The sequence below is a fragment of the Rhamphochromis sp. 'chilingali' genome (genome assembly GCF_963969265.1).
Source record: "Rhamphochromis sp. 'chilingali' genome assembly, chromosome: 16".
Classification (NCBI taxonomy): domain Eukaryota; kingdom Metazoa; phylum Chordata; class Actinopteri; order Cichliformes; family Cichlidae; genus Rhamphochromis; species Rhamphochromis sp. 'chilingali'.
The window spans coordinates 28,846,111-28,873,311 of record NC_137943.1 but is presented as its reverse complement, the minus strand read 5'-3'; the positions used below and the strand labels follow the sequence as shown (position 1 = coordinate 28,873,311).

Sequence of the window (27,201 nt, the reverse complement as noted above, 5' to 3'; positions counted from 1 at the left end):
ACTCATCCAGTTGGCCAGTTTGAACCCTTTAGTGGGCCATTTTGGACCCGAGGCTGCATGTTTGACACCCATGGCTTGAGGCAACAACAGAAATCAAAGTCATTGATGTTTATGAGGCATATTTGGCCAAGATTTTACTTCAAATGAGCCTTTAATGAACCATCTATTTAAAAAGAAAAAAGCATCAGTATTCCCTCAGGAGTTATTACAGGTTTGTTAGTATGCATGGATCACAGCGGCTCTACAAAAGCACAAAAACTGCAAAGGTTTTGTAAAGATACAGTATCGCAGAAAGTTGATTCTGCTGATCTGGACATTGTGTTTTCAGTGGGAGAAAGGTTTCATTACTCATCAAAGTGACTTCTTCAGTCTCAGCCGACTGCAGGTTTCCCCAACTTTATAAACAGTACATTTGCATAAAGACCAAACCTAGCACCACTGATTAACAATGGGGTCATGAGGTCAGTTTCATGATCATTAACATGCAGACTGTCATGACCACTGATCAATGGCCAAGAAACAATAGAATTTTACTATTTACAACTTTAACATCCTGAGTCTGGGGGAATCAGGTGTCCCACTGTGGCTGGGACATCCCCGGCATACTGAGAAAATGTCCTATATTTTCACTTGTTTTAGTTGTTGTGCTGGGCGACACACTGCACACAGGTTTGAATCCACCAGCCGACTGGCACTTTTCTGTGTTTGCAAACTTTTCAAAGATGGGTTCAGTCATCAGGACAGCAAGTATATCCCCTGTCAGTTCTTAAATATAATGGGCAGCAAGTTGCTTCTCTAAGACCACTGCTGGTCCCTCTCCTCCTTGGCCTTGTGTTTACACACACCTAAATGCTTCAGACCAGCAAACTGCCAAGACCTTTGCTTTAGTCAAGGCGCTCACACTTGCAAATGATCACATGCTACTTGTCCTCTTAATTCACGATGAAGCAGTAAGGTGTACTGCTTCTGCACTTTGGCTTCATCTTCATGCAATACGTCATGTATTTCATTCATCTGAGGTCGTATTCACCAAATTTTACGCCCTTCTTTAATTATATGTAAAACCTGAACTGACAGAGGGTGTACTTTCTTTTTGCCATGACTGTAAATTGGATTTATTGGTGATTCTAAAATGGCTGTAGGTGTGAGTTGCTGTCTTTCTGTGTTAGCTAACTGCAGCTTTCCTCACAGCAATTTTTACACTTTGTAAAACCATCTAGTGGGCTGATGCCACTCAGTGGCAAATCCCTCCACTTAAGACTGGGGAAATATTTTATATGTACCTGGATTTGCTTGAAGTGACTGTGTTAAAGCATGAAAGAAGACCCCATCTCTAATTCCAGGAGAGTTCTCAGAACAAAGCCACAAACCAAAAAAAAAAAAAAAAAAAAAAAAAAAAAAAAAAAGTAGTCGACCAGTGTATGTACGTAAAAGAGAAACAGGCACGTGAAACCCATCTCCACATTCACAAGAGTCAAATGACAGAACACAGAGGGGGCAGTTTTTTTTCCTCATAATTATTTAATCACACATACATTTACATCATGCAGTCAATCCAAAACTGATCTCATTAACGTCCCGTCTCCGTCCGTATCAGAGCCCAGCCATTTGTGCCCCAGTTCTCCAGGAATGATCCAGTACCTTGTCCACTGATGGAGCCCCAAAACTGTCCTTTTAAAAACTGACCAACTATTACACAGTAATAAAAAAAAAGTGGCTACACTTTTAATTTAGAATTAATGCAAAATTTAATTTAGGTAAACACACGTATTTATCTTTTTGCTGTATTTATTCCCCATTTCGTGTCCAGTTTTGGTGGGAGGTCAAAGGATGAACATCTTGAGGTCCACGCGGCAATGTCTCAGCTAAATCTAGAAGGTTACACAGATGGTATAAACCGTCTCCATAAGACACCAAACACTGTCCTGTCATAGATGCAGGGAGCTACTCCTCCCTGCATCTTGCAGAGCGTAATTATTACAACTGAATACACTTCAGCGACAACAAGCAGTTGTCAAAACTTTTCTTCCCCTCCTCCACTCAAAAACAGCCACATGTGGAGTGTTTTTTATCTGAGTGCAGCTAAAGAAGTGCTGTTTTACACCCAGCTTTCCTGTATGGAGATAACAGGTTTTAGCCAAAATCATTTCCCCTCCTTTTGTTTTCCAGCTACATTCGTTCCACCAGTCTCAAAACGTATCCTTTTTCAGTAGAAGTTTCTTTGACCAGTCTTCCTAAAAAGCTTCAAACTCAAAACTTTGGGTCATATGTGATTTTTTATACAATCTGTGCACTTTTGTTAACTTTCCATTACAGCAGCTGCAGTAGATTTGATATAGAATATGAGGTTTATATAAAACAACAAAACAAAAGATCTGCAACATGTCTCAGCTTTTCAGAAAGAGTGATCAAAGAAAGAGAGCACACACACCGAGGACTTGACACCAGTGAAAGTAAACGCAACACAAAAAGGAGGATTGGGCAGGTACTACCACTGCAACCACACCCTGATCACACCTGCCGGCCGACTGATATACAGTGTATTTTACAGTATATTGCACTTGCACAAGATGTTAGTGTTCTCATGCTGGGATTACAATCACAACAAGCTCTTTGCCAAATGCAGTGGGGCTTCACAGGGTTAAAATAAAGATGTGATGGGAAATTAATAACAATTTAAAAAAACCCACTAAAAAAAAACAACAAAAAACAAAAACACAAAAAATCTACACCCCTGGTTAGATTTAGTTAAATAGACCCTTCCTCCAGATGATAACAGAAGATCATTGTGCAATTATAGACCCCGCTCTCCCTGACTGGCTGATCAGCGGCGAAGGTTTAACCCATCAACTGAACGATCCCACTCCACCCGCCCATCATTACCCCCCACTTTGAAATAGAAATCTACACCATCTATGGAACAAAGAAAGAGATACAGTACATAAAACCAAGCATGACACTCTGCTAATTTATAACCGAAAGGGGGCGCATACAGTTACGGGTCTTTTAATCTATAAGGTGTGGGGAGGGAAGACGGAAGAAGCGAGGCACCCTTGAAAAAGAAAACATGACACTGTAGGGATTCAACAGTCAAACTAGTAACAAGAACCAAAAAAAAGAAGAGGTCCTGAATACACGAGTGAAAGGAGACGAGTTACCGACAGGGACCCAGCGAGGACAGGACGAGCTTCGTGTGCTATTTCCATCTATACACTTGCAATCTATGTGCTCCAATGTGCAGAGAGATATTAAACAGCTTCCATTAACACGTCATTATTAACCACTGAGAGAAGTAAAAACAGTACATTTAGCTACGTAGCATAGGCTATGCTAAAAGGTGGAAGTCTGTTGTGTTAACCGGATCCTCCTCCTCTCTTTTCCCTTCATTCTACATTCTTTGCATCCTTCTCATGAAGCCACCATTAACGAGTATAGTTTTTTTTTTTAACTTAATATTAAAAACAGTTGGCCTCCACAGGTATTTAGGTAAATACACCTACGGTACACTGTTGCACGTCTTCTTGGCTTTAGTTTAATCCTTGTGTTTAGCCTCGTCTCTCCAGGGAAACGTGTGCAGTAGTGCCAATTTTACAACTGTACAACAAGATCAGACAGAACAGTAGTGCTCGACGCCATCTAGTCAATTCAAAACATTTTTTTGTACTTTTTTGTTTTTCCCTTAAAGAAGCATGTAAAATCTACCCAGAGAAAAGTGTGGTTAACAGCCAATGATAATAATAATAATTATAATAATAATAACAATGAACTGTACAGAGGTTAGCTTTATAGGGTCAAGCTGTTTCTCACTGTAGGGTCTCCTCTTCGTTTTTTTTTGGTCTTTTTTAGTATTAGGTGTTTATTTCTATGAATTTTTTGGATCTTTCGACCGTTACATTCAGCTTGGCACAGTGCAGAACTACTCGCACGACGACAGATGACGACAGACTGTGCAAAACGAAAAAGAAAAAAAACTAAATAAAATCAACAAACCCGAAGCTACACATTCGAGTCGCGCTGCGGTTTCGCTCGCCGAGGCTTCGCTCAAGACTGCGTTTGGTTGCCTGAATAAGAATATTATCTTGGCTTTTTGTAAATTAAAACTGTTGTCTTCTTTCTTTTATTATATCCAGTAAGAGAAAAAGAGATAAGTCATGATTAGAACGTCGGGGAGAGGGGGGTGGGTAGGTGGAGGTGTGATGGTGGGGGGGCTGGAGCTGTACAAGCTGGGAATATTTATATATATATATATATATTTATATTTCAGAAACTCCGTGGTTCCAAAGCAGCGACGAGGAGTCTGTTCGCTGTAATGGAATGACAGGCTGTCGGGGTGGGCGGGGGGTGATATTGGCTTCTTCTGTGGTGTCGTCCTTCTGTTCTGCTGCTCTTCAGCTACATAATAAAAATATATATATTAAAAAAAAAAAAAATTAGTGAAGTGCATTAGTGAAGACTACTTTCATTTAACTTAAGAAGTTTTCAGTTGTACAATAAATAAAAATGATTTTTAACAGGATATCTTCAGTACTCCTGGATATTAATGAAAGTCTACCATGCCTGGCTTTTGATGCGTTATTGTGTACTTTTAAGAATTGCTGTGTGAGAAAAAACAAAACAAAAACAAAAAAAAAAAAAAACCTAACAACTACAAACTACTTACTTCTTGTCAGGCTTGCTGCTGCCCCCTCCTCTGATGGACACCGTCTGGCTGTTCTGGTAGAAGCCTCCTCCACTGCGGTTAATGTTGGGGTGGGTGGGGGATGCCACTGGCTGCTGCCCAGGCCTGATGGGTTTGGCTGAGCAGAAGAGGAAGACAAGTTACCTTTAGAAGACGACCGTTTGCTTTATGACAGGCAGCCAATCAGACAAAAGCTACAGTGGAGCCAAAACAGCAGGAATGCACCGAGGCCTGGTATAAGATGAATGTGGATTATTTTGAACTGTCAATCATACAAAGCTAATCTTAGAGAACTTCAGGGGGAAAAAGCAGAGACATAAGCCTAACAGGTTCCCATTAAAGTACCTTTCAACACATATAATCTAAAGAGATAGAAAAAGAAATACTCATATTTGGTATCAAATAATTGAGAAATCCAGTAGATATAAAAAAATAAAATAAAATACACCAACACAAAGCTGGTGTATTTTTTTTTTCAAAGTAAATTCAGCTTTCTATTTAAATGATATTCATATACAGGTTAGCAAAATCTTCTGCAAAACAGCAACACGATGTTCTCCTTTGATCCACCATAAAATTAAAATGATGACTTTCTGTCGTAATTAAAAGGAAGAATGGTGAGGGGTGTTCCTCGCCCTGTTCATTCCTACTAACCAATCTGGGCTGAATGTCCCCTCCTGGCCATGTTCTTGGCTCTGACGGCCTCTTTGATGCGGTCCACTTCCTGCTGGTAGCGCTTGCGATCGCGGGCGGCGTTCTCCTTGGCTTCCTTCAAAGCAGACTCCAAGGCCTTGACCCGCTCAGCCGTAGCTCGAAGACGCTTTTCCAGTTTAGGAAGCTCACAGCGCAGGTCTGCATTATCACGCACCAGCTGTGGGACAATTTGCGTGAAAACGTGGAAATCATTTAGTCATTTTAGCTTCATACATAAGTGCCAACAAGGGAAGATGAGTTGCGCTACAACAGGCAAACAAAAATATGGCATGAACAAAAAACAAAAAAACAAAAACAAAAGGTGTGCACGTCTGTCTCGTACCTGTTTGTGAACCTTGGTGAGCTGTTCAAGATTGTTCTCAAGAAAGGAAATTTTCTGTTTCTGAGCTGCACTCCCACCTGTGTCATCTGAGTCCATCTCAGCGCTCTGCACAAAATAAAAAACATACAGATGTGACTCATGAACAGAGATTAATATACACGCCTCCCATCTGTCACCACATCCTTGTTTATTGCTGCATGTGATTTTTGGTGTGCTCTCTCTCTTTTTAAACTCAAAGTTCTTCTCTACAGAGATAAATATTTCTTGGTAAGCTGCCTGTCATCCTGTGAATGCTCACCTTCTTTACTCGGGTGGCCAGGTCCTGGACAAAGAGTTTCCTCAGGTTGTGCAGAGTCTGCAGCTCTTTAGCCTGAAATAAAAACAGAAAAGTGTATTCTAAACTTATTTGCAGGAATAATGAAACAAACACAGTGTGTTTCCTACAAAGGTGAATCCCATTTTTAATGGTAGTGTGTATGTATGCAAAAGTAAGACACAAGCATGCCAAATAATGCTGTTCATAACATGCTCCTCTCAAAATATTTTAACAGCAGAGCATTTTGTGATAAATTAATCATGCAGCAATAGAATCGGCTGCCCAATGTTTCTTCTGCACCACAAGTCATCTTCAACTCCACAGTACTGGACTGCAGGCTTCTGCTCCTCAGCCTCAGAGAGACCTCAGCAAAGCACAGCTCTCCATCTGTTGTATGTTCTGATTAGAGTGGCGCACTAGCTTTCAGAGGACTTCCAGAGCTGAACAAAGACTACAGAGTGCTGCAGTCCAACACTGTGAGTTGGACTTTGGTAAAACAGAATAACAATGACGACCACTACAGCGAGCCAGCGGAAGAGGAAACGGGGACTAGACTGCTAAAGTTTCAAAATAAGATCAAGGGAGTTAAATATAAAAGCAGATGGCATCCTTCTCCTGGGATTAAAAAGAATACTAAGCTGAGTAGTCAAAGACACCTGGTCAGACTGTTCAAACCCATGTACTTTATTTATCAGACAATTTCAATGAACTCACCACTGTCTCTTCCAGACCCTTCAGGTCCTGTCTGGCCTGCTCCCTCCTGTCCTGCATCACCCTGAAGAAGAACAAAAGAACAATAATACATCACATATGAAATTCTAAAAAACTATAACAAAACTGCGCGTTGACAGAGTTGTTTTTTGTTGCATCTTGAAAGTGAAGAGAAAAACAAACAGAAAATGGCGGCCAGTGGACAGTAAACATACGTGAGCTCGTGCAGCTTGCGGCTCTTCTCCTGATCGGTGGATTTGAGCTTCTCATGCTCCACTCTGAGTCTCTCCTGCTCCAGCATGATCTTCTGATTCAGACTAGAAGAAACAAAATAAAATCATAGTAAGTATGTCTCAGTCAACATATCCAAGTCCTAAGTGCACTTTTTCTACTCTTCTCATGAACCTCCATGCAGTTTCAATTAAACTTTGCATAAATATTTGTTCGACTGTGGGTTTCCATGTCCCACTACTGCATCTATGTGCACAGACAAAGACTGACGACAAAGGCAGCCGGACATTGTAAAGCCTTACTCCTGCAGCTCGGTGATGAGCTTCTCCTTGTTGTCCAGCTCGTCTCTCAGGCTGCTGATCTGTTTCTGATGAGCTTCACGATGGGAGTGGATCTGCTTCTCCACTGCTTCCTGAACACAGACATAAACAGATAATCAGATTCAAAGGAAATTTTCACTGACTAATAAACAAGCAAAATGATAATGGGATACAAAAAATTACCAGGATGACATTTAGCATTAGCATGGGAGTGACATATTTTAGTAACAATAGTCAGCCAAAGGCCGCCACTGAGAACATTTTATGTGGCATTTTATGCACCCACAATTGATCTCACACTATTATATGGCAGGACAAAATGAGACTCAAAGGACCACTTGTTCTTAATGTCTCTTCTGGCCGTCATCAGCTGATGTGAAACAGCCAGCCCAATAAAGGTAAAAACACACACCAACACAGAAATAAGACAATAAAATTAAGAAACAGAAATTAAAAATAAAATACGTGAGTGTGTAATTTTCCTGTCAATAATAAAATACTTCCCTAAAATAAAACTGATGTTTGTTTGTTTTTTAACATCCTGTTTATTGGGAATGAGGAACACACCTTGACTTCATTGGCAGTCTGGATCTCGTTCTCTTTCTCCATAGCATGGACTTTCTCTGCATAACAGAAAACAATTCCCCATTATTCACTGACATCAAAAGGACAAAGTGCTGAATGCATTGTACAAAAGATCCTCAAAGTGAACTCATTATTTTCTGTAGGAAACCACACTGAGTTTAACCAGCCGTGAAAGCTTGTTTATTTCTGCTAGACTGCACGTCGTCTTAACCTCCTAGGACCTGGCGTCCACATATGTGGACATCACATTTTATTTAGACCAAAATACTGAATTTTGCTCTACAAGGGCCTGGTATCCACTTACAAGGACATTATACTGTCCTCATACTTGGCTCTTATTTTTCTTAAAAACAAAAATAAGGTAAAAAAAAAAAATAAATCTGGTAATTCTTTGTTTTTACATTCATCGGGCCCCAATATGACCAAATATCAAAGAGAAATTAAAAATCCATGCCGTGGAAGAGTTCGGGTCTTAGGAGGTTAAAGCGGACTTTGAGTGAGTGCCAGTGCTTTAATTCCTGCCCTTCCCTCATAGAGTGACGTACCTTGAGCATTGAGCTTGACAAGTTCCTCATTGAGAGCATCCACATTTTCCTCCAACTGCCTCTTCTTCTGCTCCACATTTTGCAGGTACTCAGTCAAGGACTTGATTTTAGCCTCGTGCTTTGGACAGAGGAAAGAGGCACATGTAAATACATAGGTGCCAGTGAAAGCCGTGATTCACTGTGCCGTTTTCGGTTCGTTTCCACATACCTGGGAGATGCGCAGCTGGCAGGCAGCCAGTTCCTTCTCGTTCTCATCCATCTTCTTGTTGCTTTCTGCCTGGGTTCCCTCTAGCTGCTTGCAGCGTTTCACCATCGTCTTCACTTCTGACTTCATCTTGCTGATGTACAGACGGGCCACTGTAAACTCCTCATCAATCAGACCACTGCCACCGTCATGTTGCTGAAATGAAAAACCGACGTTAAGACCACATAGTGGGAAAAGAAATGAGAAAAAGAGGAACAAAAACTGGAAAAGATGGATAGAAGCTGAACCAGAAAGTGCAGAAATCAGCTCAGTACCTTAATGTCATTGCTGCCTACAGCGATGCCAATCTCAGTTAGGTCTTTAAGCAGTGATGACATCATCTCAGTCACCCTCTTCTTCTGGTGGTTGGACATCTCCTTCAGCTTCTGAAGCTCAGAGTCCAGAGATGACAGGATGGACTGCAAGAAAAGAGAAAGTATTAATACAAAGTTAACTGCTATTGAACGATTCAGCACTAACGTTGTCACTGCTCCTCCTTTTCTTCTCTTGGCTGATCCCTTTTAGGGGTCACTGCAGATAAACGACTTCCATCTCATCCTATCCCAACCCAACACCAACCATCTGCACTTCCTCCTTCACTACATCCATACATTCTGTGGTCTTCCTCTTTTCCTCCTTCCTATCTGCTCCATCTTCAATATTCCTTTGTCCAATATATTCACAACTGTCTCCAAGCTCTTCAGCCTGAGCTGTCCCTCTTGCTTCTTAACCAATATTTGAATTTAATTCAGTGCTATTCTCTATAATACAACAATACAACCGGTGTACTGGTGCATGCGTGTTCATCTTTCCCTGTCAGGCATCTCTCTATCACTGTGTTCAAGTATAGCACATGCTGGGAATATTTTATTGCACTTGCAAGTAAAACTTGTGCAATTAATATTATTTCAGCTGTATGTGAGCAGGTGAACCTATAATTAATAACAGCAACTAGTGACCTACTCACTCTCACACTGAGCTAAAATGAGAGAAGCATGTTATTTATGTTTATGTTATGATGTTATTTATTCTATGCATTTTGATCTAATTAGCATACTGATAGATATAAATTCCATAATCTTATGTTATTTTTTATATGTGTCTGTTAGATTAAAAAAAAAAAAAAAAAAGTCAGGGAAGCAATATCCAGACGGATTCTGCTGTACAGACACAAGAATGATTTCCAGTCTGCAAGTGGAAAAAACTGGATCAGTGCATGCCAATTAAAGTTTCCTCCACATTCTCTGACCCTGCACACGACAACTTATGTGGCCAAAAGGCTACTACTACTACTACAGGCATTGCTCCCTCACTCCTCTGCTGCTTTTTCAATACGTTCTTGTAAACAGGCATTGAGACTTATTTGAGGGTGTAATTACCTTTGTAAAATCATAAATTAATGTTTTTGCCTTGAGGCACGTAATAAGAATGAAGGCATTTAGTCAATCTGCCAAGTACTTCTCCACTTTATGGAACATGGTTCAGTTACTTACAGAAACAAAGGTTCTGCAGCACCAATTAATATGCACATGTTTGCCGGGTGAATGTGTCAGTTCTAGTTTTTAATCCCCGCAGGTTTTAAAGGCTTTAATTATAGCGCTGTGTCTGTGTGTTGCATATTAGCATGGCCACTATAAAGGACACGTAAAAGGCACCTGAATGAAATTAAAGTATCACTGAGTCTATGAGCATGCTGATATCTGTTCCGGGCTCACCGATTTCTGGCTGAGCTCCTCGCTGATGGTCTCAAACTCCTTGGTTTTATCCTCCACCTCTTGGCTCTTCTGGTCATAATTGACAGCCAGCTCTTCCAGAGCCTGCAGCACCTCCTTCACCTCCTCCTTTGAGGCTTCGTTTTCCGCCTGGAGGCGGTTCAGCTCTGTCTGGAGGTTCTCATGATCACGGCGGGAAGAGGCTAGAAGCTGGATGAAGGAAAAGCAGCTTAACTTTGTTTTATTCTTTTAAACGTGTCATTGCAACAATAAGGAAAGCTGACTGCATTTTAAGTCCAATAAAAACATTTTTCATAGTGATGTGACAGCTTCACGTTTTTCCTCGCTCCTGTGAAGCTACAAAGATCACGAGTTCACTCTGCATCTGTGCCTCCACGCCACCTGTTAGACCTCCAGTACTCACCTCCTCCTGGTCCAGCATCTGTTGCTTCAGCTTCTCAGCCAGCTGGCTCTGCTGGTTGATTTCCTCATCCTGTAAAGGGTAAAGACAGACGGCAACATCAGCATTTACGCCAGGCCAAACACCACAAGTAGACAATTACAAGGTGAAAGACCACTGGTTAAACAAAGAATGGTCTGGATGATTAAAGGAACATTTTTCTCATTTAATAACTGAAGATTTTCAAAAGAAGACTCAGACTTCTACTTCCCAATGAAAAGGAAGCAGAATAAAGTCTGACGGGAATCAATCTTTAGTTACTGGTATAACTTAACTGTTGTCGCATTTTCACATTTACTAAGTAGTAATTGTTTAAAACCTGTCACACACAGGTTGACAAACGCACCTTATCATCCAGCTGTTTATAGAGTTTGGCCAGCTCTGCTTCACACTTGTCCTTCTCCACGTCAGTGAGCCGAACGCCGGGCACGTTGGGCGTGGAGGCCGCCTTTTCGTTTATAACATTATCCAGGGCCAGCACCTCGGCGTTGGCTTTCTCCTTATCAAACTGCTCCTCCACTGGCACGCTCTCACCTGAGGAGCAGCAGGAAAACGTGTGTTCAGTAGATGGAAGAAGAGTTGTTTCTTTCATGCGCACATAAACGGCACTGAGAAAGGATTAGACGACAGCCTCACCATTTCTCCAGCGGTTCAGCTCATTCTCCAGCCACGTGATGGTGTTCCTCAGGGTCTTGTTCTTCTCCTTCTCTCTCTCATACTTCTGCTTCCACTGCTCTGCTGTCAGCTCAATGTTCACTGTCACTGTGTTCTTGATGGTCTTTGCTCTGGATTATGAAGAAATACATTTTTGTTTTCCACCAGAGAAAAACCTCATGCATCATTATTCATTACAAGGAAAATAGCACATAAATGCACCATCTGAAACTTAACAAGTATTTTTTTTATAACTTTATATTCTGCTTTGTTGTAAATCTGATATTTATAATTACATTTTCTAATGTAGTTGCTTAATTTATATGAAAACATTTTCTGTAATGTCAAAGTGGGACGTGAAGCGGATTTGTTTTGACAAAACCAACACAGTTGAAAATTTTCCATCAGCCTACTGACCTCTGCCCGAACATTAGGGTGGTTTTGGTTTCAGCCTCATTAAAGGAGGAAGGTGAGCAGCAGATGACAATGGTGGTTCGACAGTTACCGCCCAGCGAGTCCTGCAGGATACGGGTCATCTTGCTGTCTCGGTAAGGGATGTAAGCCTTGAAATGGGCAACAAAAAACATAAAATTCAATGACAGAAAAGCACACTTGTATTCAAACACAAGTAAAACATCAGCTCTGCAATTAGTCCCATAAATATGAAATTAGGATTACTAATAACTAAATGTTTTATAGTCATCACATATAGCTCAATTCCCTGAAATAAAATTAATAAATAAAAGCTTTAGAGAAAAAGAAAAGCTTTTTTTTTTTTTAAACCACAGCACATGTGTAGTCACTGACATTAGTGACTAATATCAGTGACAGGATAAGATATGCATCAGGTTCTCAGAGAAGGTGGCATTGTCAACAGAGATACTCAACCTTTTCGACAGAGGACACTTTTGAAGGACAGGCGCAGTCAATTAATATATTTACCAGAAATTAAACAACCAATAAAAAGTGAAGAAACATTAAAAGGCCTGGAAGTCAGCTTTTTTCAATATGATTTGCCTACAAATTTACAGCATATATTAACAATACTAACTAGGTAAAATTTCTTATTCTTTCGGCCCCTCTCTTATTAGGTATGGCCACAGTAGATCACCTACTTACTCAGCCTATCCTTAACACTCTCGTCTGTCACACCAAACCTCTCAGGTCTTCCTCTTTTCTTCCTGCCTGATCTCATCACACACAAAGATAGCTACCAATCCTACAAGTTTCTGGGCTCAGTCACTCAGTTTGAGTCATATTGAATAAAACATCAACCCTTTAATGTTCTGCTCAACCATTTGGTAGGGCATTTTGAGTCCTTATATTGTTCTGAAACAGCACTGACATTAACTTGACCTGCCTGAGCAACTTCTACCACTTGGTTTTGATAGGTTATTTTTAAAAGAATCAACTGGATGTCAATATGTCTTTTAATGGTTAGCAATGACAAAGCTAACCACTAAAAGACATATTGAATGCTTGAAATGTGGACAAGTTGGGTACATTTTTTTGGTCATGAGGCATGGTTTAGGTTAGAGGCATCGCTGTTGACGACAATACCCCATCAGCCTTTTACAGCTGAGGGTTAAAAACCTTTATCCGCCTATATTACAGGTCTCACAAGTTTAGAAAAAAAAACAGACATTTAAATAATAACTTGATATATGATTCACATTTATCCAAATGGCTAAGCTGAAACGGCCTCCTATACATCACACTCCTACACACAGTAACGGTAAGCAAGACATCTGTGGACAATAGCTCATTTGTTTTACACCATTGCCCGCCTCAGGTTGTTTACAAAGCCAAGAGTCTCTACATCAGACCAATCGTTGATCAAAATGAAAAGGGTGAAATCAGAATGAAAATTGCTGGGAGAAATGTTTTTGCTTTTTTTTTTTTTTTTAAAATCTGCGTAAGTGTTACTGCAGCACAAAGAACCTGTAGAAGGCTGAAAATGTTACTTTCACATCAAGACCACAGAAAAGGACTGTGGTTTTTCAACAAGCACACCAAGCCTGGGGTTGTGCAGCTGGTCGGTACCGACTTTGCTTCTGTTTACTACAATAACAGTAATGCCTGTCTGCTTCAAAATGCAACAGAAGCATGAGGCAAAAGAGCATAGCCTGAGGTTATAACAGATTTAATGCTTATTATGCTGAATACACCACATTATGCTGTGAAAACCAAATTATTTTTCATAATGTTTTGAACCAAAGACAGACTTCAGATATAAAACACCTTTAGCAAATGGATAATTATTCATCCAAAATAAATAATAAAAATCCTAGACACGATCAAAAAATACTCATAAACAGACCTCTTAAAAAGGAGAAATTGGCACACATTTGAAGCATTCTTAAAAGCGGGGCTTTTCATAGCATTTAGGGAGCCGGTATATGATTGAGGGCCATAAGGGAACTTTTAGTAAATGCCTCAAATGCTTTGTTTTTTGGGTAGTTTTTGCAGGTTTGTAGTTCTTCAGTAATTTGTGAGGTGACTACTACATTCTTTGACATCAGCTGCATTTGCACGTGTTAGGATGGTGGGACGTTCAAGTTTAAATGGAAGAAAAAAAAATACTCCTTTGTTTTACACTGCTGAATCACAGTAAGAGTCTAAAATCTATAACAAAGTAGTACTGACCGTTCCTTCAGCCAATGCAGAGATGACATTTCCCAGGGATGACAGGGACTTGTTGATGTTCTTGGCTTCATCCAGCACTGCTCCCTCAGCACCTGTTTTACTGACCTGAGAATCACAGAATAAATAACGTTCAATAGTCAACAAAAAGAATGGATTGTAGCCCGAATTATTTGCCACTACATGAAAAAAAAAACAAAAAACAAAGGAACAATTTATATTGCAATAATTTATCACTAATTTACTGCTAGAGCAGAATGAATACCAGAATGAATACCACTGAGGCCAATATGTAACAAATGTTCCAGCTTACCTTTTCACTACCAGCCAGATCTACCAGGTACAGCTTTCCACTGAGCTTCTGCTCTGTTTGAGTATTCTCCTGTTTAACGTTGATCAGGAAGATACTGTGACTCCTGGAGCTGTGCTCGTTCATGTCTGAGGGAGAGGCGACATTGGGTCAGACATCATCAGCCTATAAAATACAAAATCTACAGTAAATAGATTCATGACAGAGGGTGGTATCTTACTTGTAACTGCTACATGTCTGTTAGCTTTTCCTTCATCAATTGTATCCATGACCTCCTCTGGGCTGCAGACAAATCTCTCAGTGCAGCCCTTTACAAAAGGAAAACATGAGGTTAGACTCTTGGTCTTCTCTTTCCAGCAGGTTTTACCAGTTTGTTGAAATCTGATATATATGAGTAGGTCTCACCTTGACATAAGGTACTCTGTTTTTGTCTTCGTGCACTGACAAATTGGTCTTTGACACTGGAAGTAAATTGGAATAAATCAGCCTTACAAACTAATTTTGAACTATAAACATTTAATTCAAAGGCATTATAAAAGACAAAGCCATGACATTAGAAAGAATCCTGAAATGAAATCTATAGACGCAACAGAAATGGCAGGGAAAAAGCCTTTAAAACCATAAAACAGCAAACAAGTGCTTTTTGTTTTGTCAATATTTGACTGGTTTCTCTGTATAAGTACATTCCAGTGACCAGTCAAATTAAATTAAATTTAGATAACATTTCAAAATTACTGTCTAAATTAGTGCCCTGTGGCATTTCACAATGCTGCCAAGTGGCGAGACTTGTAGATGTATTGAAACTTATGGACCCATTATACTCGCTGTTCCTGCACTGGCCATATAAAGGCCCTTTATCCGACCAGAAAGTTTTATTATTCATATCTTCATGTGTGTTCAGTCTTCTGCCATTTCTACATCTTCACTGTCTTGGACTTCTAAACCATTTCCTTTTAGATCGTTTACAACAAACAAAGCCAGAAAAACCCAATCAGCAAGAAATATGACGACCTGTAACTTTTTTACAATTAATAATAAAACACGTAGTTTATTAAAAAATGACGACAAAACCTTATTATGCAATGTAGGGCAATATAAGAACTGGTACTGTGAGAGATTTAAGGCACAGCACAACTGACACAACAAAACACTGAGGATCAGCTTCTGCAGCTCATTTTGATATGAATATATAGTGTGTACTTGTACTGTTAGCATAACACGCATGCTACGCACTTGTGTAGTAGTGATTTTTGATAATACAGTGCATCTTGAATTAAAGATGGCAAGTTTCTTTCTTTACCTTTACCTGCAATTTTCACTGAGACAGTGAAGATGGCAATTCAAGATACGTAAAACAAGGCCACAAACTCACATGTTAACAAGCTTGCTAGACCTCAGTAAGCATCAGTAAAATCACTTGTCCTGACTCTGCATCCTCATGCAACCAACTAAAAACCGCCCCTCCCTTTGGTCATCTTTCTATTTCTGCTATCTTGAGTCAAGATGCCAGCGACTTGGTAAAGAAAGTATACATCATCCCACTATTCATAGAGCACTTTATAAAGTTGTACTTGATAGTGTAAACATATATGACTCAAAATGTGTAAGCATGGAAATACGTGATTAAGATAAAATAAAATACAAATAAACAAAAGAAATATTTCTCTTGAAACAGCCTGCTCCTATGCTTAGTTTTTAGATGTTTTTATACATTGTTGCACTTACAAAATTACCTACATTTGCAATTCTGTACATATACAGCTAACAACTGCCACACCGTGCTTCTAACTGCTGCTCATTAATTTCCATTTCACAGACTTCTCCTTTGACATGTGTTACCAAAGTTTGGTACAATTAGAGGAGATGAGAAATGTTTGACACTTACCGTCCAAAAGGTCCCGGATCTTGTCTAAGTAGATTTCAAAATATGAAACCTGTAAACAGATAAACAATCTCATTATGCAGGGCCAAACTGAAGGAACAAACTAAACAATCCAGATGCACACTCATCGATCTGCCTTACTCTAAGAGAAAGATGTGCGAAGGTCTGAAGAGTGTAGTTTGTAATTGTTTCTTGGATCTTTTTGATTAAATGATTTAATTCATTTCTTCACACATACTTCAAATACAGCAGCAGCAGACAGTTAAAATCTGGTACTTAGTACAGTTTCACAGTAAGGGCTTTAACATAAGAGCAGAGCTCAAAGGAGGTGGGTCAAACAGGAAATATGACATTGCAGTTCAAAGCATATCACCCTTCTCCGTCTCTTATATTGTCTCAGGCATAAGAAACACAGAATAACCGCAGGCTACAAAAAAAGAAGGAACTAAGCAGCTTGTCTCTTGCACTCATAGTCTCAGATCTTAGCTATATATCTGAAAATGTAACTTCAGTTTTAAGGAGTAAAAACTGCACTTTTTATAAAAAACTTTTTATCTGTTGGATCACTGTATTGTGCATCCCGTCTTCTTACTTTGATATGAAACTCTAGGTTTTCGTCCATGGAATAGATGTAGTTGAAGATGTCTTGCACTATCCTGGGGATAATTCCCATTGAATCTGTGTCATGGAGATTCCCCTGGGAACACAGAACAAATTACTGTAATGTCTCAAAGTCAAATGAAAATTTTATTGAAGACAAGACTTGGAGGCCATCCTTACCTCCATGGTGTGTGTTTTACCAGATGATGTCTGCCCATATGCAAAAATTGTCCCATTATAACCCTCGAGAACATCTACAAGAAAACCCAAAACAACTCAGAACTTAGTAAAGCAAAGATTCAACTGATCTGCTGTGTAAATGCCTGTAAACAAAGAAATATAAAATGATTACAAAAATAAAAGCGACCCCTCACCTTTTACAATCTTTTGGGCGCAGGCGTTGTACACTTGTTCTTGTGTTGTATTTGACTGAAACACTCTGTCAAACATGTAAGGTTTACCCTGCAGGGGGAAAAAATAAGAAAAAAAAAAAGGAGGAGGAGTATTAATGACAGTAAAAAAAAGAAAAAAAAGAAAGCCAATAATCTGCAATCTCTGAAAAATAAACCGACTTGCGTTTTGTAAACAGATGTGTGTACAATAGTTTCTTTCACTAACAGACACAATAGGAATTCACTACGGACCATGTTCCCACCCAGAATCGGATAGGTGTTTCCTGATGGAAGCTGTCCAGCAGGCTGTAAGTTATACAAACTTAAAAAAATGTCCAGCAGCAGCAGCAGCATAGATTCATCTACAGTAACTCAAAGATAGACATGGGGACCCACTACACAATATTATTTACTTGGATTACTAAATAATACTTTGTTACAATAAATAACAGATGAGTAATCAGCTGCTTATGCAAACAGTTTCTTGCTACAGATGTTCTGCACTTGGTGACGGTAGTTCTTCTTCTGCAGTCTTTCACAGCACAGTGGAGCAGCCCACTAACTGCCTCTCCACCTGCTGCAAAAGTTCTGTTTTTTGTGGCCTTCTAGCTTACAACATAAGGCCTACTAGGGCTGGGCGATATGGCCTAAAATCAATATCACGATAAATTGAGCAGTTAACCTCGATAACGATAAATGGACGATAACCACCCCAAGTGCCAAAAAAAACAAACGTTTTTGTTTTTTTTTTATTTGATGGAGCTGTGGCAGGCAGCATAGTTCCTCCAGTTATTTTGATAATATTATTCCCCCTAGACCTATTCATTGCAATTATATTATTACCACTTTAAAGGACTGTAAAATGTCACTGAAAATAAATGAAGACATTCAGGGCCACCGTAAGTAAGTACTTTTAGTGGTTAAGATTTATTAACTGAACAAAATAAAAAGTGTAGGATACAATATGTAACCATGCTCTCTAAAAAATGTGTATCCCTTGTAAACAAAATAGTTTAATAATAAATATGTTTCACATTGGCTATTCACAAAATAAACAATGATTGTGCAAATGTAATGCCATCATGGACAAAGGCCTATCTCTGCTAAGGCCTTGAGGTACTATAACTTGTAAACAAATAATGTCACAAACACAAATGTCAATTGAACACAGAAAAAACTATAATAAATACTAAGCACTGCCATGTGACTAGTGAAAACTATAAACTCTTAAACAAAAACTTGTGCTGCAGGTGGTGGAAGAGGTTGGTTGTGTTACCTTGACTTGACGCAACAGTCTTTTTGCAGAGTTTACATTTAACAATTTTTTGATCAATATCATCCTTGTTGAATCCAAAATGTTGCCAAACGATTGATGATGCATTTTTTTTTTTGTTAACAAGCGTCTCCTCTTCCTCCTCCACCAGCTCTACCTCCGTCGCTGCTGCTTCAACATTTAAATTGTCCTCCATTTGTTCACCCGTGTCTCGTCTTGTTATGCTGGGTTTATGCTGGGTTTACACTGTGCGATTTTTGGCCCATTTTGAGCCGATTTTTGAGTCGTGCGACCGTTTTGGCGATCGGCCCGATTTTGGCCTTCATCGTGCGTCATGCATCGTATAGTATACGTGGGGTAACGAGAAGCGATTGACACCTCACGACGAGCTCCCGATCATCAATCGCTTGGTCGTCGCGACCGTCGTGAGGGTGTCACCGCAGTTTGTCACACTGCGCACGCGCAAACACAAATGTCAGCGAAAAAGACTGCGCGGCACGGCAGTGCAGCGTGTGATCTGGACACAAGCGATGGACGCACAACTTGTAGAACTTTGGAAAGCTTATCCGAGCCTTTTCGATGTGGCCTCACAAAATGATCACGACCACAACAACCGTGAAAATAGTTGGATCTACACTGCTGCTCCATCACAGCTGCCTGATCAATGTTTTTCATTAGCAATTTAGCAAAGTTGATGGTGGTGGTGTGCGTGTCTGTGTGAGTGAAAGACAGAGAGGGAGAGCGAACGACAGAATTTCTGTTATAACCTTCATTTTATGTACGCAGTGTGAGCACTCAGGTCGCATCAGAGCATCGGGCCGTATAGTGTGAGACCCTGCATCGTGACCTATGAACTTCTAACCCCTGCGAGTCAATCGTACAGTTTGAGCAGGAGCTGACTCGCGCGACTGAAAAAAATCGCACAGTGTCTGCTCAACAGGTAGTAGAGTCATGTGACTCCACCCCGTCAAGTCTGTAACGTAGCACAGCGTCTTAAAGGGACATGAACATCGCCAACCTGCACATGCCTTTTCTTTTTTTTTTTAAATACCGAATTTACCGACATGGGCAAAATGACGTCGATGAGAGTCATAAATTTCGGTAACGATAAATTTTTGATATATCGCCCAGCCCTACCATCATAATGGTAGATGGTGATGTCAGGGTGGATCCCTGATCGTGACACAAGAGACTCGCCAGAACATGGTTCTGATCAGCCTGCCAATGGCAGAACATGACACCAGAAGGACTAGCTGGTAAGCAGTAACTGAACCTTAAAAATAAAGAGTGGCAGCATTGTTCACCAGCAAAATCATTAATGGTTGTAAAGTCTACGTGTGGGGAAACACTGTTAATTGTACTTTAGGTGTGTTTCATCAGTTGTTAAGTGTTTAAAAGCATTTTTTCCCCAAACACATTTTCCTTTTTTTTTCTTTTTTTTTTTTAAGAGAGAAAACTGAAAGATACCAGGAAATGTATTTTAATAGGAGGGATGTCATCTGATGTTGGACAAAATAAATAAATAAATAAACCTAAACTAAAACCTTGGCGGCTTTTATACTGTTGTATTTTTTTACTCTCCACCCAATTCAGCCTTTGTCAGCTGCACTCTAGTTAACCTCTAAATGCTTGCATTTCCCATCTAATATAGCTTTTCTCATCCCACATCTCTCTCCCAGCATTTGAAATAAACTAAAGTATACCCTGAGCTTTTAGTGCTAATTTAAGAGCCATCCTGCTTCAAAAAAGCCAAGTGTATCTCACTCTGACCCACAGGCTAGTCAAAACTTCAAAGTAGACTTTCAGTCAGATAGCAATCAATAGCTGGCAAGATGACGAAGTGCAAGATGAGGAAGAAGATGATGAACTGCAGGGCGATAAAACTAATGCTACAAGCAAATCTGAAGTTCAGCTGGGATGGCATGCTATCTCTGAAGGTTTGGATCTCTCATCTTGTTTTCAGCCGTACAGGCAAGGACGTAGCTGTGATGTGTTAACAGTCTGAGCACAAGAGAGCCTCATTAGTGATAGCCCAGGTTAAAAACAGACATGGCAGCAGGTAAGTTACTGTCAGATTCAGCGTTAACACCTGTTTAGGAAGATGAAAATGACGACAAGCAACTGCTGTCACCTTGAAGGCTCCACTTACTAGCTTACTAGTTTGAGGCCAGGAATAAAAGCAAACACATTCACTACTCAAGGTGAAGTCACAGATACTTCATAGCCTGGCAGCAAACGCAACAGCCTGTTTACCGGTGTTGGAATCATTCAGACGACTGCAGCTGTGCTTAGATGTCCTCAATTTGCACACCGGCTCATAATCCCCTCCTGACAGACGGTCGCATCTAAAGCACAGCTCTGTGCAATACCTACCGGCAGCATCTTAAGACATTTGTAATTCATTCCAGTTAGCCACATCCCGGAAACTGACCCAAAACAAGAGTGCTGAGCCACTATCAGGACTGCCAGACGCTGTCAGCAAACAACAGAGCTTGACTTTAAAGTCCTCATTGTTACCTGCACTTATGTCTAATGGGATTACTGTGTGTAATTGTAACTGCAGTGAAATGTATTGTTAGAGTATTTATGAGTGCTCTGTCACACCCCTTGCTTCCTGATGGTTTTCTATCAGGCGTATTAAGTTATATCTTAGACAATAGAGCTACAATTAGATTATTCTACCAACACCCAATGCATCTTAATATTCGAAGCATGATACAGCCATGGGGTTTTTTCCCCAAATCTGGATTTTTCTTACATATGGCAGAAAAAAATAAAAGGTGTTGACTGCTTTCACTCTTCTCTGTCATCTGTTTAAGTGCTGCTGTCACAAGGACAGAAAATCTTCAAACCATTTCATATCATTTCTGTTTCAATTTGCTCCTTTTGCATATTTTTTTAACCTGATTTCGCCGTTTTGTCCAGTTTTACTTTACTTAGCTTTTTTATGTTATTTAGATTTTTTTGTTGTTATGGTTAATGTTTTGGCTGCTGGAACACAGTAAGTTCCCATGGTTTGGGATAAATACAGTATATCTGATTTATCTCATCTTATATGTTGCATAAGCACTTTTTTTAATCCTGTGTTTCTCCATACTAGGGTTTTCACAATTAAATACATAAATATCAATACTCCTGTATTAAGTGATACTAAAAATTTATATCGAATTAAAATACACCTTTGCAACAGTATCGATACCAACAGTGGCCTCCTCCAGCCGATTCACAACTTCACACAACACTACTGCAGATAGACGATGAACGTTAACTACGTGTTTATTCTTAACTTTTTCATACTGTTCTTCTTCTAAAATAATTCAATTATTTAGAGAGTAAGTATTACCGGTATTGGTGTTTGTGACCTAGGTATCAGTGCCTAGGTTCTGAAACATATTTTACCTTCATGATCTGTGATAAAATGATCCAAATACTCTGTAAAAACTTCTAAATACTTATTTTATTAACTCTAACTTCAAATTGGGAAAGAAAAAATTAAAATTAACAGGTTAAATTAACAAGTTTTCGAGAGATGACTTTGCCATCACTTCGGTTGTTGCAGGGTGGGGTCAAAATCTTCCCCTTTGTGAAAACAATATGGTATCAAATATTTCCCGAGGTATCAGTACCGAGTTTCAAATTCTAGTATTGTGACAACCCTACCAAACACATCAATCTTACTTGGGCAGACCATCCAACAATACTAGCGACTCATTTTAGCGTTTACATGTGTAATCAAAAAGTTCTCGTTTTAAGAGTTTAGTTGCTGCTAACCACCTAGCCGTCTAGGAGTCCTAGGACGTAGGACCTACTTCAGTGCTGCCACCTTACTCTACAGCTTGCGTCTGTCCTTGGAAATTCTATGTGAGCTGGAAGGTTCCTCTAACAGCAGGTGAAGGACCAGGTGTGGTCATGTCATGGCCACATTTCCAGAGCAGAACTATCCACCAACTGCCACCAGCAGCTCACTTGAGAAGCATCTTATTATAATGTTTAGTTATTTCCCACTGGGAAAAACAAACAATTCCAAGAGGAGAAACTAGTGTGTAGCTCTTTATCCACCACACATGCACTCATATACATACAGTACATACAGTACATATAATTTTTTATACAACATTTCCTTTTATATCCTCTTTTGAATAATTTTCCTCCCATTTATCTTTCACGCTTTTGCAGTACTACACTTTGTAAAAGTACCTCAAAGCTGTTCTTGAGGGACATCTGAGGCTAATGTATGAAAATAGCAAACGTAAAAGCAAAGGAAGGGGGTGACGACCTGATCTTTCTGTGTACCACTGACGGAGAACGAAAGAAAGCATGAATAATTCACCTGCTGCACACTCACACTAGGATGGCAAAGCTTTCTTGGCAAATCAAGCTAGTTACGACACCCATACCACCTCATCTGGAAACTTCATCTACCTCTCGCTTTCAAGCCAAAAGACTGGGAGTACCTAAAAGTGAGCTACAGGGGAACTCTGATGTATTGCGTGAATTCCTCCGAAAAGACAAAGTGTGTTGGTAATCAGCTAATATCAAAGCTAAAAAGGAGCATTAAGCACTATCAAAATGGTCTGCACTGGTCTAGCTGCTTCTCTTTACAGCTGGAAGTGTGGGCACTGATGCTGAGGTATCAGTCCCAGCTCAGAGTCCATGCCCTGAATTGTTTCAAAAAGGACAAAGTATGAGCTAAGAGCATCTGCAAAACAAAATACATCACCATAATAATTACCCTCCCCACCCGCAGTGGTTGCCCAGCGCCCACTTGCTCTGATTGGTCCAACAGCTGGTAACCAGGAGAGAAAAACACCAGGGGATTACACAGGATCCCTGAGCTGCTGCCGGTCCTGTACTTCTCGAAGCAGATTTACCAACAGAGACGATTCGCTTCTGGCTCGCAACACTTGCGTCTCTCAAAATCTGCACTGGTATTTTGCCACTATGACTGGCACTCTGAACTGGGCAGGGCTGCATCATGCCTTAGCTGCACAGACAGTGTGCCTGCTATTAGCTGGAGGCCTGAAGTCATTGTCAGCAAAACTATTCAAGAACTCAGCACACAGCTCTAACGGTCATCTCTGTTTTTGCTTGACAGGAAATGAATGGCTGTGTTGTACTCTACAATCACCACCTAAATTAGTAGTTTTACTCGAGAAGACGTGACTCAAATTCACGACAAGTTTCTATTGCCTTGTAATCTCTCTTAAAGCTGTATTTCCATTGGTGATCATATCATATAAAGATAGCAAAGTCCACAAAGAGTGAGGCAGTTTGCCGTCAAGAAAAACTAATATTTAACCACGTTTTCTTCAAATAATATGCCACTCCCTTTCACCTGTTGAGCATACACTGTAAAATTTATATGTCAGTTCAGGTTTAGGGCTGTTTGCTTCTTAATTACAAGTAACTGTGAAATACATAAAGATCGGGTAACTTCCTTTTGTGTAGAGGCATGCAAGGGCAGGGCATCAAGTTGTGTGAACAGCTCCTGCTCTAGACATGCTTTACAGGCCTGCGATGACAAAGCATCAAGTGCACATTATTTGCAAATGGTTCTCAAGTCAAGTTCTTTGTTGGTTTAGTAAAATGGAGGTAACGTGGTACTGCAAGGCATTTCCTTCTTTTGTTGTGATGGTAACTGTTCCAAAGCCTTTTATCCTTATCAAGTGCAAGGGGGGTAATTAAACTAAAGACAAAAAACTCTAGTTTAAACATCCTGAAAAGAGAACACATGGATTTTATAAGATAGCACTGCAATGTGTCCAGTCACTTTAGTCCAACAGACTACAACTGGCCTGCATGATAATGGACATTTCCACTCCCAGTTATTGTGTGTCCACGTTTCCTCTTCCTCATTCCCACCCTCATATCCAATACTCTGATAAACGTGCATGGTCTGCAGAAGGGTTGGTTCAACAGCCAGCTAGTCGGCTATCTGATGTTAGCTCTGATTAAGCTACAGTATTAATACTAGCCAGCTAGCCGAGGCCAGCTAATCTGTCAACTACCAGCTGGCCTAGCCTGCTAGCCACTACCAAATCAAAGCTGGCTTACGCTTTATGCTGACGCAAACTGTTCATAATAGAGTTATCGTTACAGATGCACACTCTATGAATAATTTATATCGTTATAATATTGTAGTTTGTAAGGGATGGGACTGGCAGGCAAGCGCGCGGCCGCCGACGACATTTTAACCTGTCGCTGTGTTTGTGGCTTTGTTGAATGACAGCTCGCTAGCAATGACAGGGCAACCGCGAGTGGTGACATTTTTATGACAACAACTACTGGGCTTTGTTTCCGAAACGTGGAATTAAATCCTGCCGGAGTCTGTATATAAAATTAAAGCTGAAGACTTAGCACGTTATATGTGAGCCACTGAATCGAGGCGCCAGCCGAGGGCCAGCGAAACAACGCAACCGTGAGCAGGTTAGCGCCGCTAGCTACCAGGCTAAGGTGCTAACTGCCGTCAACGAAAGACAAAAATGGCGTACGGCTGCCAGTGCCGGAGGGCTCTGTCAAACAGGTAGCAACACAAATCAACTCACCCCGATAATGACGGTATCTTCCCCTTGAAACTTGGGAATGTACTTGTCGCCCCTGGTCACCTCGGAGCTGTTCAGGGGCCTAAAACGGCACATCACTTTGATGGTGCACTCCGCCGGGTCGGCCATCTTCCACGGTTCAAGAATGGAAATTCACGAGAAGAATTAAAGTATATACTGGATCTCAGGGGCGGCCGTGAGAGGCGAAAAGGGAGGCCGAGCCCCTCTGTCCCAATCTCAGGTTCTAGAAAGGGCGATGATCAGTTGGACATTAGACAAAAATCCTTGTTTTTCCACTCAGTCACTTCCCCCCGTCCTGTTAGGAAGCCATGATACCGGTGGATCAGCGGCTGGCCACCTCACCCCTCCTGCTACCGTGGATGTGGATCACAATGACGTCACCCCGGCAGGCGCTCCCCTCCTTACTGTTTTTCTGTAGTGAAATCTTCATTAATCAGCAAATACACACAAAAGCTCACAGCAGCTGCCCAAAGTATTTAAAGTATTTGTACCTTGCTGCCACTTTTCACTTGTACTTAATTTCAGATCATTTCTTGTAGTCATCACTCAATACTTTGTATTTTAAGTTAAAAACATGGCACACCTGTAATTATTTTTTAATAGATGAGAAATTAGAACAATATAGAAAGCAATCAGCATTAAAATGATGTATGAATAAAACTGGTGACACAGCGGATGCAGTAGTTAGCTCCGTCTCCTCGCAGAAAGAGGATGTTGTTAAATCCACCTGTTGGCTGAGTTCCTTTTGTGTGGTGTTTGCGTGTCCTCCCTCAACTTGCGTGTGCATCCGTTCTCTCCAGGTTATACTAGCTTTCTCACACAGTCCAAAGATATACTTGTTATTTGGGGAATGTGCACAATCATTCAACCAAACATTCAACCATTAACCTCCTTGAGCCACAGTTGCACACATCCACAATAATGTTGTGTATATATTATGATTTTACTATAAAAGATACGTCATAAATTAGTTTTGGTCCTAAGCTCAATAAATACTTACCCCTGTGTTGCCATAAAAATGGCATTTTCATACACTTATAAGATTGCCTAAAATTTACTTTATGCCTCAGAAGGGAAAAAAAATGGATGCAGAAAATGTATTTATATATCATCCATCGTGCTTTTAAACCTCTGTAAACCATGTACATAGACTATAAATGGGTCAAATTTAGCATCATAACATTAGACTTATTCTTCATTCTTAGATTTGAATGTTTCACTGAATATTTATGAGTTTCAATAAAACAGACAAAATGTATTTATGTTCCACAGTGTGGGAGTCTTGTTTATCTAACCTGCCAGGGAAATATTAGGAACAGTAGTGCTATTGTTACTTCCGAGAGAGGACAGAACTACGGCATGCTGTGAAGGTTGCAGCTGTGAGACCTCCTCATAACTAAAAATTCATCATGCCTGACCTCACTCAGCAGATGCCATATAATGGAGCAAAAGCCATGGCAAACCGCTAGCGGCTGGACACATTTTCAGGCCACTCCCTGAAACACTGAGTGATATCCTTTTAGAGTGCTTAGCTAATCCGAATACCAGTTCTACTGGCCCACTTGTGTATTCACAGAGGGATGAAAGGGTGTGGCGCTGCTGTGTGAGCTAACAGGGTAGTCTGGCTATAACTGAGCAACAAGTCCCCACAGACCACATTGTCGACTATGTCTACTATACTGGTAATAACAACAGGAAGGGCTATTCAGTCATATGAGCTCTTATTATGTCCCTCTTTATTCAGCTAAATCTGGGATGAGTCTGGCCTTTCATGGTATTTAAAAATGAATGCCTTTATGCCTAAATTTGATTGAAACATGAAAAGTCAACACTTGTCTTTTGATGCTGTTAAAAACTCTTAAATTCATCCTCATTTCAAAATGTTTACCCACTGAATATCCTTGTGTTGACTGGAGGTATGAATGGTAAAAAATCATGAAAGTTTAGTAGCTATTTCTATCACAACTAGTCACTGATTCAAAAATCTTTCTTTTATAGAATTTGATCATTTTGATTTCACATAGCATAATGGTGTGGTGGGACTGT

The 27,201-nt window shown here is 40.2% G+C and overlaps 1 protein-coding gene across 1 annotated transcript; it reads right to left on the bottom strand.

Annotated features, from left to right (window-relative positions):
• Positions 1 to 1,501: 1,501 nt before the first annotated feature.
• LOC308412823 (kinesin-1 heavy chain) lies at positions 1,502 to 25,512 on the bottom strand. The gene is made up of 26 exons (XM_080907427.1): positions 25,138 to 25,512; positions 17,302 to 17,389; positions 17,108 to 17,181; positions 16,920 to 17,024; positions 16,331 to 16,379; positions 14,851 to 14,906; positions 14,666 to 14,753; positions 14,449 to 14,573; positions 14,139 to 14,243; positions 11,910 to 12,055; positions 11,475 to 11,623; positions 11,185 to 11,372; positions 10,803 to 10,871; positions 10,382 to 10,588; positions 8,942 to 9,085; positions 8,631 to 8,822; positions 8,423 to 8,540; positions 7,860 to 7,915; positions 7,275 to 7,384; positions 6,957 to 7,058; positions 6,745 to 6,805; positions 6,013 to 6,084; positions 5,715 to 5,819; positions 5,333 to 5,549; positions 4,661 to 4,796; positions 1,502 to 4,392 (listed from the first exon to the last, which is right to left on the bottom strand). The coding sequence occupies exons 1-26, from the start codon at positions 25,261 to 25,263 to the stop codon at positions 4,389 to 4,391; spliced, it is 2,892 nt and encodes a 963-aa protein (XP_080763553.1). The 5' UTR covers positions 25,264 to 25,512; the 3' UTR covers positions 1,502 to 4,388.
• Positions 25,513 to 27,201: the final 1,689 nt, after the last annotated feature.